The 19207-nt window shown below is 41.4% G+C and overlaps 2 protein-coding genes across 7 annotated transcripts in view; one reads left to right on the top strand and one right to left on the bottom strand.

Moving 5' to 3' along the window:
• Positions 1 to 19207, top strand: part of KYAT3 (kynurenine aminotransferase 3) — a 411900-nt gene that overhangs the window by 233160 nt on the left and 159533 nt on the right. The gene's annotated exons all lie outside the window — the stretch shown is intronic.
• LRRC8D (leucine rich repeat containing 8 VRAC subunit D) overlaps positions 1220 to 19207 on the bottom strand; it is a 51816-nt gene continuing 33828 nt past the window's right edge. For 5 of the 6 annotated variants that reach the window (XM_040072762.2, XM_040072756.1, XM_040072758.2 and 2 more), the window contains one exon: positions 1220 to 6904. In XM_040072762.2, the coding sequence (XP_039928696.1) occupies positions 4338 to 6902 (2565 nt within the window). In that variant the 5' untranslated portion in view covers positions 6903 to 6904 and the 3' untranslated portion in view covers positions 1220 to 4337. Of the gene's footprint in view, positions 6905 to 8589; positions 8724 to 19207 lie in introns of those variants that run through there. The other variant, XM_040072761.2, reaches the window with a different exon arrangement.

The raw sequence follows: 19207 nt of genomic DNA, 5'->3' as shown, positions 1-19207 counted from the left end.
TAGACAAGAAAAACAAGTGTTTTCAATATCCTTCACCCCAGGTGAGAAGGCTGTACCAAACCTTAAAGCAAGTCTCAAGTCACAGGCTTAGCCTCCCTCCTTGCTTTGGATTGAAAAGCAGTGCCATGGTCCATTGCAGCTTTGAGGCCAGTGTTGCAGAGAAAACAATCTCATCACACCAGGTGACAGCTGCCCAGACAAGGTCCCCTCAGCCCAGTGTGCCCCGTGGCTCTGCTCCCCTCCCCTCAGCCCAGTGTGCCCCATGGCTAAGATCCCTCAGCAAATCTGAGACTTTTGTTGTCACGTTTAGCACCCTCACAGGGTCGCAACCCAAAGACTCAACAGAAGCCCCATTTTTTATGTTCACAACAAGCTGCAGAAGTTACACGTGGGACTGTCAGGTTTCATGATCAACTCCCTGTCTTGAAAACTGAGAAGTCTGAAAGCCAGAATCTGCTCCTGCACAAAATGAGAATGACAGTCAACACCACAGCTGTAGAAGCACCTGCTTTAATTTGACATTAAGTAATCACAATCTAATCCACTGCCTTCATGTAACCATGCACCACTAATTTCTCTGCACATCCATGGAAACACAATATACAGCTATTTCTGTAAGATTTTTATTTAAAAATGCAGTCCACAAAGCAGAACCCCCATATTCAGACATGATGTACGGTGCCTGGGCATCCTGCTTTGCTACCAGAGAGGGCAGCTCAGGACTGCAAAGCCATTTATGTAGCAGCAGAGAGCCTTTCATGAGTGTCAGCACCTTACACCAAGAGGCTTGACAGCGGCTCAGAAATGCCATAGCTCAGTTTGCATCATTGGAAGCAGTTTTCAAAAGGCCGAGTTATTGGAAAACCAGAGGATCTTTACCAAAACAAGTTACAGCGGCAGAAGCAAACAGAATGGGCAGTTTCCTACTTCCTCTCATTTGAACAAGCACAGGTCTTTCTTCCAGGGCCACATATGTGCTCAGCAGAATTTGATTAACCAAAAAGAAACAGTGGTAGATCATTTAGATTGTGTGCATGAAAAAAAAAATAATCCTGAAGTACTGTGTTCTAGACAGAAACATACCTATGGGATTTACTGGGAGCAGCAACTCATATCTCTTCCCTCTTAGAGTACAGGCACCACAGAAGAAGTTAAGCAGAGGTACTTGAAATCAGAGCTTTTACTATGCAAACACACTTTTCACCCATTAAAAAATAGATTAGAGGAAGATATAAACATCTTATTTATTAAATCAAATAGAAATGCAAAATATATTTCACATGCCTTACATGGAAAAGAGATGAACTTCCAAGACTTTAAAGCAAAACTGTGTCAGTTGACACGCAGGAAACAGGAACATTATAAACAGTCACAAAGAGGAGGAAGGACTGGGGGGGGACGTGACATGGGGGATGCTGGGCAGTTCCTCCCCACTCATAGAAAGATCTCCTAAAAACAAGAATGGAGTTTATGCTAAGCAAGCATTAGAAGGCTGAAAATAATTTTAACATACACTTATTTTGGAGGAAATTGTCTAAAGAGGTACAGTTGGCTACTACCTAGTCAAAACAGTGGTCTAAGTTATGTATACCATACTCATTAAGTAGACATGGATTTATTTTTTGACTATACCATAGTCACATGAAATAGACATGGGTTTATTTTTTTTAAACATCAGTAGGGCCAGCAGGAAAATCAGAAACACCAAAAACACATTTTAAAACTAGATCAATACACAGCCACATTCTGTGGGACTCTGCTATTAAAGAAGGGGGAAAAAAGATGAAAAATAGAACTATTTTTCTAAATATTTTAATCACTTTGTCATCCTCCAACTCTTCCTCCCTCCTACACACAATTTCTTGGGAAGTGAAATGACACTCAACAGCAAATACAAAGCATACACCAACAGTATAGTCCACAGTTTTTCTAGAGTCAATAGTCCAGCAATTTTAAAGTGATCTATGTGCAAAAAATAAACAAATGAGAGAGTTTCTTAAAAAAAAAGAAAAGTCCGCTGCAGCCTTAACTTCTATTTTAAAAAAAGAATCTGAGGATTAGCACTAAGTTTCCCAGTGGAGGACAGATCAGTAACTCCAAGTACTCTGCCTAACCTGCAACTTAGGAAAGGTGTTGCAAAACTGTCAACATCCCAAGTTTACTACCTGCTGGCAAGTGGAAAACAGACTGCATCCCCGTGAGAAACAGGAAAACCACTATTCGGAAACTGGTCTTCTGAAATACATAAACATATGGTGCAGGTATGTATTCAGAGACTGCTACCTACAGCTGAGAGCAGTCCTCCCAGCATGACTAACAGTAAATTATTAACAATAAAATGTGCAAGACTTCTAAGAGCAGTATTTGCAATGTTCCTGCCTGCTCAATGCCTCTAGGCCTAAACTATCCGCTCGTTAATAGTGGTGTAAGTCAGGGCAGCTCTGGTGAAGTTACAGTAGAAATCACTGTGCATGAGGATTTCTGTGTGAGAACAGTCCCTTGAACTACAGACTAGTTCAGTCCTGACCACACTACAATAGGGAATTGTGTTTAAACCATGAGTAATCATGCAATCATCTCCCAGCATAGTACGTCTTTTCTGCACACATGGAATGTAAATGACTGAGATTTACAACTGATGATTTTGCAGATTTAATGGATTATATTTCTCTGATGGTTCTGGCAATGCAAACTTAGTTAAAAAAAACCAAAACAACACCACCAAAAAGGCCAACCAAAAAAAAATATCCCAAGCTCACTGGTGTCTCCTTTTTTCTTTATTGGATGACTTATCTGGCACACAATTACGTTTTCTAACTGTGTTCAAAGACATCAGATCAGTTTGGGCTGGGGTACGGTGAAGTCCAGGTGTGAAAGACACCACAAGATGTGATAAAGCTTAATCATGGTTGCATGAAAAAGCAGATCTTATGTCTGTTATTAGTCTAGTAAATGGAGATGACGCCCCACATCCTAAGCGAGGGCTGTGAAACCGAACAATCACCAAGTCATAAAATAAAATGCCTTGAGTTTTCCAGATAAAAACTCAGAAGAGCAAAACACGAGCAGTAAAGTCACTTGGTATTTAATGGCTTTCAAAGTCATCTTCCAAAAGAGCTCAAACATCAAAACTATCTCCATCTTGAAAGCCCCATGGCAGTAGTCTCCCTTTTGCCACCCGCTGCCGTATGGGACAGAGGAGCATTATGGAGGCCGGGTGGGATCCCAGCTGCAGGAAGGTGACCGGCCTTTGCCAGCGTGGAGGACTAGCAGTGGGTGGCAAAAGGGAGCCACAGAAGGAATCTCACCCCAAAACCACAAGACCTTGAGGAAAAGAATGAAGGCAAACATGCTTGGCCTGATGCAAAACACTGAAGTACTGTAGAGTGCCCAGAGAAGGGCAGTGGAGCTGGTGAAGGGTCTGCAACACAAGTCCTGCTAGGACTGGCTGAGGGAGCTGGGGATGTTGAGCCTGGAGAAAATGAGGCTCAGGAGGGACCCTTATCGCTCCCTACATGAAAGAATGGTGTAGTGAGGTGGGCATCAGTCTTTTCTCCTAGGTAACAAGCAATAGCACAAGAAGACACGAGTTGTGCTAGGAAAAAATTAGATTACGAGGAAAAATGTTTTCACTGAAAAGATGGTCAAACATTGGAATAGGCTGCTCAGGGAAGTGGTGGAATCACCATCCCCAGAGGCATTCAACAAAAGCACAGATATGGTGATTAGGGACATGGTGGACCTGACCTGGCAGTGTTAGGTTAATGGTTGGACTTGATGATCTAACATGTCTTTGCCAACCTAAATGATTCTATGAAACCACAGGAAAATGGTTCTGGTACAGTTCAAATCACAGCCAAACTGGTTTCATTTGCCAAGGATAGCCGAACTCTAACAACACAACTCAACATGTGTTTCAAGTGCTGTTAGGCCCATACCACATACAACATTTAGCCTTGGTTTGTCTCCCCATAATGCACTAAAGTAAAACCAGACCTTAAGGAATAACTTGCATAGTAAGAAAAGGTCATCAATTTAATCATTTACTTTAAGCAGGCAAGCAAATTTGTAAACATTCAAAAGCGGCAGCATCCAAGTTACAAACAATTTAAGGAAAAAAGAATTGAGATTATTAAGGTTCTTTATCCTCTCAAAAATTTTGGAAATGAACTTTTAAAACACTGCAAACATTGAACACTCAGTTGCACTTCTCCTAATCCTGCTAGTAATTCTGCCTTCCAAGGAATTCTGCTTTCTAAAACACACGATCTCACAATTGCCATACTTTTTTAGCGTTTGCTGTTTGGAAGTCAGCTACCAGAGCATTTCACCTCAGTCTAAATCCCATTAGCAAAGGGAATGCCTGTGTCTTGATTCAACACCTCTTTAACTTCTGAGGGTAAAGTGTCAAAGAGGTGATCTTCTACTATGAGCCCACTTTTCCTGAGAAGCTGACACTGCCCCAGAGTAGCTGGCAGACGGTCCAAGCAGTTTCCCTTCAGTTCCAGGTAAGTCAGCTGCAACAGCTGACTTACTTTATCTGGGATTGAGGTAATACAGTTTTGTCCCAGACTCAAAGTCCTCAGTTTAACACATTTAAACAACTGTTTTGGCAAAATGTCGACTTTGTTTCCTGTGATGTGAAAATGTTGAAGATTTTGAAGCAAACCTATTTCCACTGGAATCACCGCAATTGAGTTGTAGCTTACATCCAAACACCTAAGTTTCTGTAAACTGAACAATGCGGCAGGTAAGGTTTCAAGCTTGTTATTGGAGAGATAAAGAGACTCCAAATTCTTTATGTGGGTAATGGATGAAGGAATGCTGACTATTTTATTGTGCCACAGCTTTAAACACGTCAGTCTTTTTAAATGCTGGAAACTGATGATTTCTTCAATTGTGCGTATGCTATTTGACTTTAAATCCAGTTCCTGTAAGTTAGAGAGACTGAAGATGGCATGGGGAATTCTCTCCAGTTCACAGTTCTGCAGTTCCAACTCCGCAACATTTGTCATTTTCTTAAGGCTATTGAGTACCACAAGCTTAGTGCCGTCATTATGAATGACTAGTTTTGTCAGGTGTGGTGCTACATCTGTGATATTGGGGGGAATTTTGGTCAAATTGCTCTTCACGTGGAGAATTTTAAGGTGTCTCAACTCTCTAAGAGATTCAAGCCCTATCATTTTATTATTTTCAGAGTTCAAGTTGCCTATCAAATACAATTCACGGAGGGTTTTGAGCAAATACACCCACGCAGGAATTTCTGCAACATCTGTGAATTTCACATGAAGGCATCTCAAGTGGTCCCGGAGGAAGCTGAAGGCAGTCTGCTCGACCTTCGCAGGGCAGTGGTACAGATGAAGCTCCTGAAGATTTGTCATCTGGGAAATTTTGGCTGTAATTTTCGCTTCAGGAATCAGCTCCAGTTTTAACACATCCAGATCCGTCAGATCAAACACTGCATCGGGGACTCCCGACAGCATGAAGAGATGCAACTCCTGCTTGTCCTGGGCGTTGCGGGAGACGTGCTGCCGGAGCTTTTCATAAGTCCATTCATGATTTAAACTAATCCCACGCAGTTTGTTCTCGCTTACCTCTGACAGAAAGACACCAAATCGCTTAGAATACAGCTGGTCATACTGATCTACCATGTGCAAGAGAAATGCAAAATCATTTTTGACATCAGGGATATCGCTGAAGCTACTCTCTTCTCTGACCTTTTCAAAAGAGTATTCTTTCAAAGGTATTCGGAAGAGCCAGAAAAGCGTGTAGAGGCAGATAAAACCATAGACACAAATGAGGGAAATATAGCTGATAAGCAGCTTCTTCAACATATAAGCCATATTGTGTGTACATTCAAACTGCGTGTAGCCAATCAGGTGTTCCACTTTCGGGTTGCAGATGTGTTCAAAACTGATGGTGTTGACAAAGTTCGCAGTATAGCAGAGAATAAAGATGAACTTGACAGTCTTGATGACAGTTTGGCCAACATAGAGCTTATAAATCAGATCGCTGTCCTCCACGTGAGCCCGGAACTTACGGACTTTCTCAAACAGCGCCTTGGCTTGTTCTCCATCTTTCTTATCTAAAATTGTGACACTGGGAATCTCAATCATCGGCTTGTCGGCTGAAAATTTGAAGCCAGATTTGGTTATCATGGGAGTGCTAGCACTTGGGCTTCCTTCATCACTGCTAGTGGAAACATACTTGGGCAGGGACTGGGCACCAGTTAACCTCTGTTTGTTCTCGGAGTCCTCACATGCCGTTTCAGACAACGCTTTTGTAGTCCAAGGAGACTCAAAGCACTTCCCCAATATAGACACAAAATGCTCAATTTTTGAGCAAGTCTTGGGATACTTGAACCAAAAATTACTACTGACTATTAAAATGATAGTATGGATGAGAACAAGATAGGGAAAATACTTTGAGTACCAAGGAAGAGCCAAATGATAGCACATCTGGTTAATAAATACGTACTGCTGAAAATCCAAATTTGTTTTACGGCCTGAGGAATCTTTCTGCCCCTTCTTCAGCTCCTGGTCTGATTCAGTGGGTTGATACTGCGAAGAGGTAGCTCCGCTCAGAAGACTCTCAGGTGTTACAGTAGGAGCACTTTCAAAGGAAACAGTTCTCATTGATGCTTCTTCTTGACCAGTGGTTGTTTCAACAGTGGTAAAGTCAGCCTTCCCTGCTGTATCAGGCTGCACTTTTGAATTTACAGTAGACTGCAAAACTGGCAAGCAGACCACCTGGTCTTTTGTCAGCTGCATGGTTCCAGCAAAAATGGCAACCATTAACATGACAACAGCGAGATAATCCATAAATACATCCCACCATGGTTTCAAGATACGGTAAGTTGGCTGGATGTCACTGAGCGATGCAACTTCTGCAAGGGTAAACATTCCTACAAGAGAACAAAGACAAAATCAGTATTGTTGACTGGGGACATTAATTTTACCATTTAAAAACAATCCCAGCATGACATACACATCCTCAGAAGGTTTCACTTTTTCTTACGTTTTGTTGCCTGTCACATATGGCTCGTCATTCCACTTACACTTAACAGTTTTTCCAAAGGATATGACCAAAACAATGCAGTGTTTTAGCAAAACAGAAGGCTTCTCACTTCAGGCTAGATCATGTTTACATATCTTTGCCACTTGACAGCATCAAAGCGTGCTCTGTGCAAGTGAAATACCTGAAAGGTACAATGCTGTAGCTGATATATATTTTAATAGAAGGAGAGCAACAATAGACTACACAGCACAAAACCCAATTCTGTAAAAATGATTTTTTGAGTGTGAGCACATAAATCCAGTACTAACAGTATTTTATAGTACCTTGCATTTAAACAAAATAGCATTTTTCTAAATGCTTTGCACTCTGCTCATGACTTGGACAGCACATTTTAGGTCTTGTTATGTTGTCAGCAAGGTCTCTCATTTCTTTTCATCTAGCACAACACAGCATCTTCCACTCCTTCCTACGGAGCATCCACATATCTTATCAGATTGATTGGTTCCTTTCCCATCTAAGTACCACCGCAAAGTGAAAGCCTTGCAGCTATTATGTGAACATTTGGCACAATCTTTTTTAATATACTTGGATGTTTTAAAGTAAAAATCACTTGTATGGGCCCTGAGCAACCTGATCTAGTGAGTGGCATCCCTGCTCATGGCAACTAGATGCTATTTTTAGGAACCTTCCAACCCAAACCATTTATTCTATGATTGGACCAAATATTGGTACTATATATATTTTTCTCCCCAAATGATTTAACCCAGCTAACGAAGAACAAACCACACAAGTCTTTCTTAATGAAATGGGGAAAACATTTTTTCAGATTATCATCACATCCTAGTGATCACAGGAAGCCAGTTAGTACAGGTAGGGACAGGAGCTGACTGCAAGGCTTTCACTTTATCTTAAACATATGCCCATGAGAAAAAGGAGCAAACTGACCACGTGAGAATCCAAACCTCTCTGCAGTTTTAAATAACTTACTTTTTGTTTTAATAAAATATGGAGGAATCAACTTATCAGCTTTTTAAAAAAATAAGCTTCCTGCACAAGCAGGATGTGGTAAAATCATCATTTTGACTGCTGAATGTGTTGCCCAAATTTGCCATTTCTAAAGAAAAATATCTAGTTTGTGTGCACACATGCAGCTGAGAAGGAGATAGTATGTACACTATCCCACAGAGTCTGTCTCCCTTTACCTGGGAGAAGAACAGCTTAGCAGAGACCAAGGAGATCAAAGCAGGCAGTAACAAGTTATTTTTTTTTAATTTGTAGCATAACAGCTCATACAGACCTGCACCTTACACACCCTAAAGCGTGGTAATTTAATCATTTCTACATACCAGACATTTCTACACAAAGAGTTCAAATACCAGCAACTGCCTCTATGGTCAGTCATGCACTAGCACCCCTCCTTCTCCACACCAGTGCAAGCAGCTCCCACATCTGGGTCTGTAGGAAAGGCCAGCACTTGTCTTTACTACCACAGAGCTCACAACCAAAGCATCTCCTCCAGCACAGGGAGATCCCCAGCCCCTGCCCTCCCACACTCCTCCCAGAAGCTTTTACCAGTCTTGTATGCCAAGCCCCAGATCTGGTGGAGGCAGCTGGAGAGGAAAGGGCTTTATCTCACTGCAGCACTCATCTTGGTGCTCTTGGCACTGCTGCCAAAACTTAAAAGTTAGGGCTGAGTTTCTCAGGCAGCCGGCAGAAGGAGCTTCCAGTTCTTTCTTTCCAATTCTTTCTTTTCAGTGGGCAAATGAATGTCAAATACTCCTCCCTCACTAGAAGTTTGTTAGATCTTACAGCTCCCCTCTGCTCCACAAGGACCTCCTTCCCGCGAGGTTCCTGAGCCTGCCCCCACGCACCTCACAGGGCTGCAGCTGTGTACCAAGTGCTGAAGGACACCGACCAGTAACACACCCCAGCTATCAAAGCCTCCCAGTGCCTTACTTGGAAGCTAACTCCAAACTCCCACCTTCAGTGTCTCCCAGTGCTTTACTTACACTGAGTCACAGCAGCATGACTGTGGCCACCTTTGACATTAAAACAACACCACTCTGCAAATGAACACAGCATAGGCCATTTGTGCTAATGTCAACAGATTGAGATAAAAGGACCCTCCTAACTTCTAGGGCCCAACTGTCCTTCACCTGCCCAGAACAGGAGAACCATGAAGCTACAGAAGAGGTGATTTTTTTCTTGCCCAAATGGATTTTTTCCTTCTAGGCAGCTCTCCGGAAGGCATACTCTATCTCCACGCTGCTTTCACCGTGGTCCCACCTACCCTGGCTGCCACAAGAAGCTCTTGCCCACCAGGTGAGCTCAGCAGGAGAGCACAAAGCCAGAGGCAGAGCAAGGACACGTCCTGCGGGCACACTCCAGCCGTGCCCCAGCTCACACAGCCGCGCAGGGCGAGCGGGGTGAGGAGGAACGAGATCGCTGCTGAACAAACACGGGCAGCTGCTACTGCCTGTTCCTCCGGGGCTAGCCCTTCTCTCGACTTTGGACTAGCTAATTACGTGGGACGTTACTTCGCTGCGGTTTGGGGCATGGCCTCCAGAATTCCTTTCACAGAAAGAAGGTGACTTTTTGCTTCTGCCACGAGAACACGTGGATAAAGCACGGAAACTCAGGCACCGTAGACATGACTGCTCTAAACAACTGAAATAATGGAAAAGAAATGATGGAGCACAAAGTGCTTCCAGCTGAATACTTAGAAAGAACAGCAATAAAAGCAAAAGTTAGAAATCACCTCTACCAGACCTCTGACTTGCACGCACAAAATCATTCCCAAAAAGGTTGGGAGACACAGCAGAGCCTGAGTAATCCTCTTTGTGAGGCTGTAGGCAGCACGGTGTAACAGGAGCTTTACACCAAGAAGTATCACATTCAACGTTCTGAACACATCTTTTCTTTCAAGTTACGGATACTCAGAGAAGAGCTCCTGTTTTGGCAGAGAGGAGCAGTTATAAAACACAAAAAACTCCTCTGTGGCATTACTAACACTGTCTCATAAAAGGCAGACCTTTTTCTAGCTAGCAAAAATCAATTCCAAGAGCTGAAAACATATTTTCTTCCTCACATGTCCAAAATGTTTAATGTTCTGAGTCTTTGAAACCTAAACAAAAAACTATAAACCTACACATAGTATAAGACACATTCTGACAGGCTGAAAATAAATTTGATTTTCTCTCTTAAATCCATCATAACATGTACTGGGTGTTTGGTTTTACTAAACTAATAACCACAGAAGTTAACTTTTATTATATTTTTGCACACACTAGAAATCAAACAACTAAGAGGCACTCAGAACAGGTCTGTACAGTATTGTAATGGGTTTGGATTTTCTTTATTCCAGTTGAATTTAAACTATTCAAAGCTTTTAAAACCTACCGTTTGAAATATTCCTTAGAGTAGGTGGATAGTATTTTCGCTGCTAATTTTCAACTCCTTTTACGAGTGACAAATTGGGCTTTGAGTTTCATTGTAAGTTACAGTGAAAACACAGAAGTAAGGAAAAAAGAAAGCAAAAAGAAAGATGCAAATGCCAGTCTGTGTCTGGCAGACAGAGCCTGCAACACCCTGCCATAGGTGGTCTCCCCTCAAAACCAGTCGTGGCTTACAACCTCTACTCACAACCCCAATGCAGAACACATCTGTGAGCAGACAGGTCAAACTGAAGAACAAAGTCCTGTGGCACCTGAAATGTTAAAATACCTGATTTCTCATGGTGAAAACATGCACTTCTTTCAGTCCTTTTCAGGGCTTACAAGGCACCAAATGGACCTTGAGGCCCAGCAGAACACGGGGTTTTGACAAACCCAAGATCCAAAGAAATCCACGCTAGAAAAGTGAGGTTCTTGAAAAGAAATTTTTTCATTCCCCATATGGAATGTCAGGACAGACTCCTTTTTTAAACAGCACCTTTTTGTTTAGTTTTAATAAGCACAGATTTTAATTCAAGCCTATTGCAGTATGATCCTCAGGGCTGCACAGCTACATTAAGGCTTTAATTTTAATAAATAACCTTTTTTCCTCCCGAACCCTCTGTCACCAGTTCTGTAACACGGGTGACATTCTAGGATAGTATCGACTTCCTTCAGCTCCATCTATCACTTCTAGCTATCTACTGGGTGTATTCTTTCTCCTGAAACAAGCAAAAACCATTCAGCCTAAATAAATGCAATTGTTCTAAGCACAGCTGTTACTTGCTGTCTTCTAAGATTTTACGTGGAAGAACTTCAAGTTCTGGAGCTCTGGAATACGTTACAGTGAAACTGGAATATAAAGAGAAAAAAATTAACAATGACAATACCATTGTCATAGGCCCACATTAAATCAGCAAGGGTAGTTACTAATTTAATAAATCATTCTTCTTAACAATTACAATAACTTCATTAGTCTTAAAGAAAAGCTCTAATAGAAAGAGATCAGAATGCAGTTAGCCTGGTGAATTTCTGACACGTTTCAGACTACAAATGCTGAAATACAAAATGGACATATTTGGGATATTTCCTAAGGAACTGTTCTAGCTTAAACACAGAAGTTAACAGAAAAGGAAGCAGCAGATTGGTATGTCACTAATGTTTATTTACATCCTACTTCTTCCTGTACTTACAGATAAAAACTATCTGTCCTGTAAGTCACTGGCTCTCCTGTCTTAAAAGCATATTTAAAGTTAAAGCAAATTCAAAGTCAGAACAAACAAATAAAACGAGAATTGTAGCACATGATACGCTCATTTACTCTCAGGTTCCCAAGACTCCAAACAAGTCCACTTTGTTTCAGGAAACAAAAAGATTCTTGAATTTGCCTTGTTACTGCATCTGGTAAAGAATTTCCTAAAAAAACTCAGCATTTCTAGCTGAAAAGAAAACGTGCTACCATGAACAAAATTGTTTTCTCCCTTCCCACAGGAAATTAAGGAGAAGAAAAGTTTTCCCATAACTAAAAGGCTTTGCTAGCTTGTTTTTGATCAAGTGACTCTAAGTTTAAATTTAATTTCCACTGTATATTCTGTTGTCTCTTTCCACCAACCATTTCTACTTCTGCAATATCCTATTAAACCAGACTGTTAGACTTTAATGTGGTGACAATGGTTGATGAGATTCCTGTTAGCCAGGACCCTGCCAGTATCAATTGTTCCATGGACAAACTGCAAAGGTCAAAAGGATGGCATTATCTTTTTTTTCCCCCCCTCTCCTTTTCTTCTCCACAGAACAGAGAGTAAGGAGCCCCAGAACCCTTGTGAAATAATGCACAAAGACACACAGGAAAGTCTATGAATCAGGTTAGGCATTCTGAGCATACAGATGCATCCACACCTGCATTGGTTATTCAGTTTCTGAGATGAGAAGTTTAAAACAAACTGAAGGTTTAACCACCAGTGGGCTTTGCAATCAAGTAATGGAGGGAAATTGCCCTGCTAAAGTAGGCGGGAATATTTCAACTATCCCTAGCCTGGTTTGCAGCTCTTATGTTGGCTAAGAGGACAGCTCTCTATTGCTTTATTTCACAAGGGATTATTGTGTTTACTCTACCTGAGCCCACTCAAGCTACAAAACCGGCTGCAGGCACAATTGTGACTACAGCTCCTCCTCTCAACAGTCCTGAAAACGAACCCCCAACATTCAGCTAAGCACGGATTTGTGCACTGTTGCCTGAAAAGTCCAGGAAACATTTCACAGGGAAATATAACATGGGTGTTTTTATAGTATTTCTCTACTACAGGGAACGTTTTGGTGCTACTTCAGTGATGGAAGGCATTGCAGAACATTAACACCAGGATGGGGTCATGTTCTCACATATTTCCTAATCGGTGCTTTTATCGCTGGAAAATCAAAGACAGATTTAACATAAAAAGCTGCACAGAAAAAGATTTCCATTATTTCCTTCCACCCAATTAGAATGACAAGAATTCCCACGGTTTCTTCCCTAAACATCTGACAGCAACCACATCTACCCATTTAAAATCAATCTGCATGATCTAGTTTGGTTTATTTTTGTATAGCTACGCTGTAATGGATGATTGGATAAGGAAAAGCAATGAACACAAAGCTCAAAGAATATTTCCTATAGAGAAAAACATTTCAACTAAGGAACAGAGTTCCATAATAGCTTTTAATGAAATCTCGTTAGATAAATATATATGGAAACATATGATGCTTTTATCTGATAACACACTTAGACAATCAAAGAGGGATAATTATCACAACTCGTACACTCATTATTTGAGAAACAAAAGCAACCAAACAAAACCCCCCACATCTAACCCATCTCCTCAGTTCCCCCATCCCACTGCCCAAACTGCACAGCTACAATTTTGGACCTTCCATTAAAGTGGATATATAATATCTCTCTCTATATTTATCTATATAATATATATAATTTCTGATATAGTCTGCAAATACATTCTCCGGTTAAGGAAGTATCACCTTTATGAACAACATGAACCTCACTGACAGTAACTTGCAAAACAAAAAATTATCAAAATCTTATCTCTCTTGGACTGTGTAAAGAAATATTAGGCTTCAGTAAGCTGGAGACAAAAATAAGATTCTTACATAATCAATGTCAAGTTAGTACCATTTACAAAACTGAAATCTATAAAACCCATTCTTTTCTTTTTTTAAAATCTTCAAAAATGCTTCCCTTCAAAGCTGGGCATTTTCAGGTTGTGTAACACTCTAACCTACTTTTGGATGCTGCTCTTTATGTGTTTACACTGAATCTTCCTTGTTTACCAGTTCTTTGAAGGTCTAGTGCCATACATCACTCCTACACAGATGGTTTTGTAATCAATGTGATATTTAAAAAGCAGTATTAGCAGCCATTATTACCCTAACAATAAACTGTCAGATCTTACCTCATTCTTGCCTTGCTGTAAATGACTGGAGAGGTCTGTTTAAAGATGACTTTCAAAACAGGAGCCCATTTTTATATATCTGAGAGTTCCCCAAAGCACCCAAAGATTATTAACACAATTAAAGCTCCCCCAAAATTATTAACACAACTAACTGTATTTGCTGCATGCAAATTCTCTGTCTACAGAGCACAGAAAATGAACTTCTCACTTTGCCTAGTGCAGTATTTCTGAGCACGCTCTTATAAAAGTAGCTGCTTTGACCAAAAGTGCAAGCTTCAAGTTTTACTGACATTTATCCCCAGGCTTCAGAGTGCAGAGCAGGTGCCCAATATACTTCAGAAAGCGCAGGGAGACCCTAAGCTGGATGTTCACAGCATTGCTCCATCCTTACTTCTCACAGGTTAGCAGGGTCAGAGACCATGAAGGGCAGGAGAGAAGAGACGGGAGCAGCAAACAAGACTGGAGAGAGTGGTCCTTGAGCATCCCTCTTCAAGGGTCTCTGTATCTGGTAAAGAGCTCAGGATCAGATGTGTTCCAGCTGAAGTCAGTTTACCACATGTGATTTTACAGTTACAAAACAAACTACCTAGCAAGGTGGCACACAAGAAACCACAAGAGCGACTAATGAGACACCAGCAGGGTAAATACTCAAGATGCTTTTCATACCTGTAAGCAGCAGTCCATGAATGCACAGGCATATCATGGGCACAGCTGCCACGACACAAATCCTACAGCAGAGTGGCAAGGACCTGGCACACAATGGGAAAGAGCAGCCTTGGCTGTACCCTGGCACACTTGCTCCTGCCCTTACACTGCTGCTACACCTCTCTTATTTATGCAATGCCAATTCATCCTTCTTTTATCTGAGGGAGCTCATCCCCAGCGATCAAAGTCGCACCGCCAAGGCTGAGTAACCAAGTTTCCAACAGCATTTTCTCTTTCACCTAGCCAGAAAGAGAAAACAGTGAGCAGACACTTTGTACCTCATTTCACAGAATTCCCAAAACAGCCAGACCAATTACCTTGAAAAGACGGCCCAACTTGGGTTGCAGGACTCCCAGTTTAACACCAAGCACTTTTACTCAAGTGCAGAAACAACTGAGAGCTACTGAAGTAGATTTAACCTGCTATGGCATGGATGTACGATGCAATTAGAAGTTATATTACACAATAAACTAGCAGCTGCTTGCCCTCAAGTGTAAACATTTAATCCTTTTGCTATTTCTAAATCTGCTGTTCCCCTCTTTTAGGCTGTGAGGTTTCTACAGCGTTTTCATGACCACTATCAGAAGTAGAGGAACACACAGTAAACATCTGGCACTTCTACTAACCAGAGCACTTTGGGAATTTATCAAGTTGCAAAAGCAAGCTGCACCAAAATAAAAGCACATCTGGTAACTCTTGTCCCTAGAGGCTGCTTTTTATCACTAAAAACAACCCAGAAATACAATTAAAAATAAATTAAAAGGATTGGAAGAGAAAAAAGAAAAAAAATGTAACAAACTTTTATTTCCTTTTTTGTTTAGAAACTTGAAAAATAGAACAGTTAAAAATGGTTTATATCCAAGTTATTCAAATTTGCTTTTACATAAATAAGTCCACATGGCTACAAAGCTTGTTACATGAAATTGCTTTATCTCAGACAGACAGCACTCAGCAACTCATGCAATCCCTCTGATGCACAGCCACACACACTGCCAGTTTCTCTGTCTCCTTCCGAATTCACTTGGAACTGGGGCAACTTCAAAGTGGTAAGAAATTGAACTTGGCATACATGGAGCTGATAGTTTTGTAATTTTAAGCCACAGAATGTAAAGATATAAATCTTATTACAGAATATATTAGTAGCTCTAACTACACACCCTAAATGTACCTAAAGAATAAGGAGGAGTGCCTACCAAAGAGAAAGAAACGTGTTGCTGAAGTTCACTTTGCTGTATATTTTAATAGCCCCTCTTCAGGGCAAAATGAACTCTCCATCTTAACTCATGGTACTAAAGTCTTGTTTTACTTAATTTCTAAACTGTGTTCCTACCCATATGGAAGCAGGTTTACCAAGAAACTGAAGTAAATTACTTCCAACTAATACTTTCTCCTTCCTTTTATTTTGAGTGGACATGTCAGCAACCTTGAACTGGAATATTTACAGCATCCTCATGGAGATCTAGAGCCAAGAAGAGAAAAAAAGTTCCTTTAACTAAAGAACAGGCTCCATTGTTCTCTATCTGAGCTGTTTCATCTCTTCAGCCTGCAAACACAGTGACTCTCACTGGGTTACATGTTGAACAGAAGTTTCATAAAGATTTGCACACAGACAAGCTACTGTATTTTCAAATATCTGCAGTGGTATTATACCCATTAGCTAAAAGCAATCTAGGAAAAATCACACTTAAATTAACAAATTAAAATAACAAAAGCAAATGACCCATACGCATTCACACAAAAAAGTGCCCAGTGACACAAGAAGCTACATGTAAACACTAGCCTCCTACTCACACATCGGAGTCCCTCTGCTTCTGCCAAGACTTCTTCTGTGGCAAGAGCAGTATGAGGGTGCATTAAGCAGCTGAGAATCAGGATATGAAAAAGTCCACCTTTCCTTTTACAGACTCTGCTGCTTTGATTAAAAAAAAATAAAAAAATAAAATGCCAGTTTACAGCTCAATGAATAGGCTGGGCCCTCAATTTCCAAATACAAACTCTCCACTCTTTATGGGACAACAGTCTAACTTTGTTCCTACTTAAATGTCACATAGCTTCTTTTATCCCCAGGGAGAAGGGGATACTTCCTTGCTCAAGCCAAGGCCCGGCTGTAAAGCTGTGTCACAGAAACTACTGCAGATAAGAGCCGAGCACCCCTGGCACCCCCCAGCACCTGGTCTCCCCTGACCCAGGGCAGGCACCACACAAAGGACAGCCTGCTGCCAACCCTACCTGCTCTTTATCAAGCAGAGAGATCTTCTACACCTCAGACATCCTGCCAGATGGGTAACAACGACGACTTCTCACATAAAACTCTGATCAGCAGATGAAGGATGAGTTATTAATGTTACCACATTCCTGCCAAGCTTCCAATAGCTGAACCTCCAGTGGTTTCATGCCAGGAAAAATGCCTGCAGCTGAAGCATTTATCCTCAAAGGGATTTATTTCAGTTTACTATAATTCTTTTCCCTCTTCTAAACTTAAGCTGCTTTCTGTAAGAGATAAGCTATTTGCTTAGTCCATCTAGTCCCATAATTGTTTGGTTCAGGGTGTGTACTTCAGTACTTTTACATAAAAAGTAATTGCACTGCAACACATATTTTTGGGGGCTCTTTTGAAATTTTGCTGATGAGTTCAGATCACCTCCTTCTTTTTTATGCTTTATTTTCTCAAAACCCCATTCAAAACACTGACTTAAGAACAGAAAGAATGTTCCAAGACTTGCTGTCCTCCCAGATTGCAGCATTCCTGCTCTAACAAGCAAGCTTTCAGCTCTGCAAAAAGGATCAATAAGGTTCCATTGTACTGCTTAATGCCATTCACCAGCACTAACAGATCCATACAGCCTCAAATTTAAATATTTACTATTGCTGAATTTATATTATGATTTGACTCAAATGCTCCAGCTGAACTGTAACCTCTGCACCGAGGGCCCTCCAGCAGGGAGTGGGCAGACAACCCTTGCCCCTGAAGGCTCACAGTCTAAAAGTGATTATTTGTTAGGCAATGATAAGCATGTTTGTGGCTGTAACATTCAAAGCAAAACACCAAACTCCCTCAGGCTTCCAGAAAAAGATGTGGAATAAGAGCCTGATTAAAGTATAATCAAATTTAATGTTTTAACACACTGCAATCTTTGAGAAGGCTTAACATTATGTCCAGATAAATCCCTTTACAATTACAGTATTCCTATATACTTAGCCATACTCCTTCCCATTGGTTTGAGACTGATGCTATCTCAAAAATAAGGTACTAAATGTAACAGCTCTTGAAACCTACCTTTCCAGTGAAATGGGCAATGAAGCTTTCCTTTCCAGTCAAATTTGTTTTAAAATAGATAATGAAGCTGAGTGTATACTTCACTTCAAGTGAAATAAAAATGCAGAAAGGGGACACTTTATCCAATCCCATTTACAGACAGACACAACTCCTGCTCCACCACTTATGACCTTTCCATGATTACCTCAGGCTTCCACACACTCTTAATAAAGTTTTTAGCAGCCATCTTCACAGACATGCACCCATGTCCCATGTCACTGTCTGTTTGCCTTTTACAGCCAACATCTGCTTGGACCACCACATCAGAAAATCAGTGCAGAGGCAGCTTTTTTATTCTGCAGGCAGTTTCCCCTTATCCCAGGTGCTCTCCATTTGAACTCGTTTTAGCAAATTTCACATCACTTAAGGGTAGCGCAATAGCTGCTCCCCAGCTGCTACAAAAATAAAAGCAGAGTGCCTTCTAACTGGAGGAAAACAAAACAATCAGGTTTTGTTGTTGCTGCTGTAAGTAATTTTCACATCCTTCAGCAGGCCCCAGTCAGGTCCCCAGGAGATTCTGTGCAAGCATGAATAACCAGCAAGGCAAGTTCAGGACACAGCACTACATCATAGTGACCTGGCAGAAGAAAGGTCCTCACCTTCTAAATCACCTCCCAGCCCTTCCACCAACATGCCAAGATTTCAAAAAAAAAAAAAAAAAAAAGAAGAAATGGAAGGTCTGGGCTTGTGCAAGTACATCAGCAATTTCAGTATCCTGGCTCTCACTGTGACTAACATAGAGCATAATGCAAGGCTTTCAGAAAAAGGTGCAATCCAGCCCCCCCAGCTGCCCTGGCGTCCGGAGCAGAACAAGAACTTGCTCTAAGCAAATTCCTAACATCACGTGCAGCAGTACTTCTATAGGCATGGGTGATGGACTAGGCATCACCTACGCACACAGCAGCAAGGACGGAGCAAATGATGTTTTAACGTTGTAACAACACCAGAAAACAACAGTTGTGGTGCAGGGGTGGTGGTGAGAGTGAACAACTACAGTGTTCTCCCCCCAGGGATGCAGAGAGCTCCAGGCACTCACAGTGATCAGCTGGCACGGGCCTGCAAACACCCCTCTCAGAACACGGCAGCCTGGAGACATCCTGCAACTACCAGGGACGACAGAGATTACTTGAGCTCTCGGTTTGCATTTCAGGTTGTTGACTCAACACAAAATAAAACACAAAATGGCCACAATTTCCCACACAGTGACCTGTATCACGTCATAGCTGAACGCAGGTCATCCTCCATACAGACCTATTTGTAAGTCTGACTGGCATTATTTTCACAAGGATCTACTCAAG

The sequence above is a fragment of the Hirundo rustica genome, chromosome 9 (genome assembly GCF_015227805.2).
Source record: "Hirundo rustica isolate bHirRus1 chromosome 9, bHirRus1.pri.v3, whole genome shotgun sequence".
Lineage (NCBI taxonomy): Eukaryota > Metazoa > Chordata > Aves > Passeriformes > Hirundinidae > Hirundo > Hirundo rustica.
The sequence above is the reverse complement of the archived record's forward strand: the minus strand, read 5'-3'. Positions and strand labels throughout refer to the sequence as shown.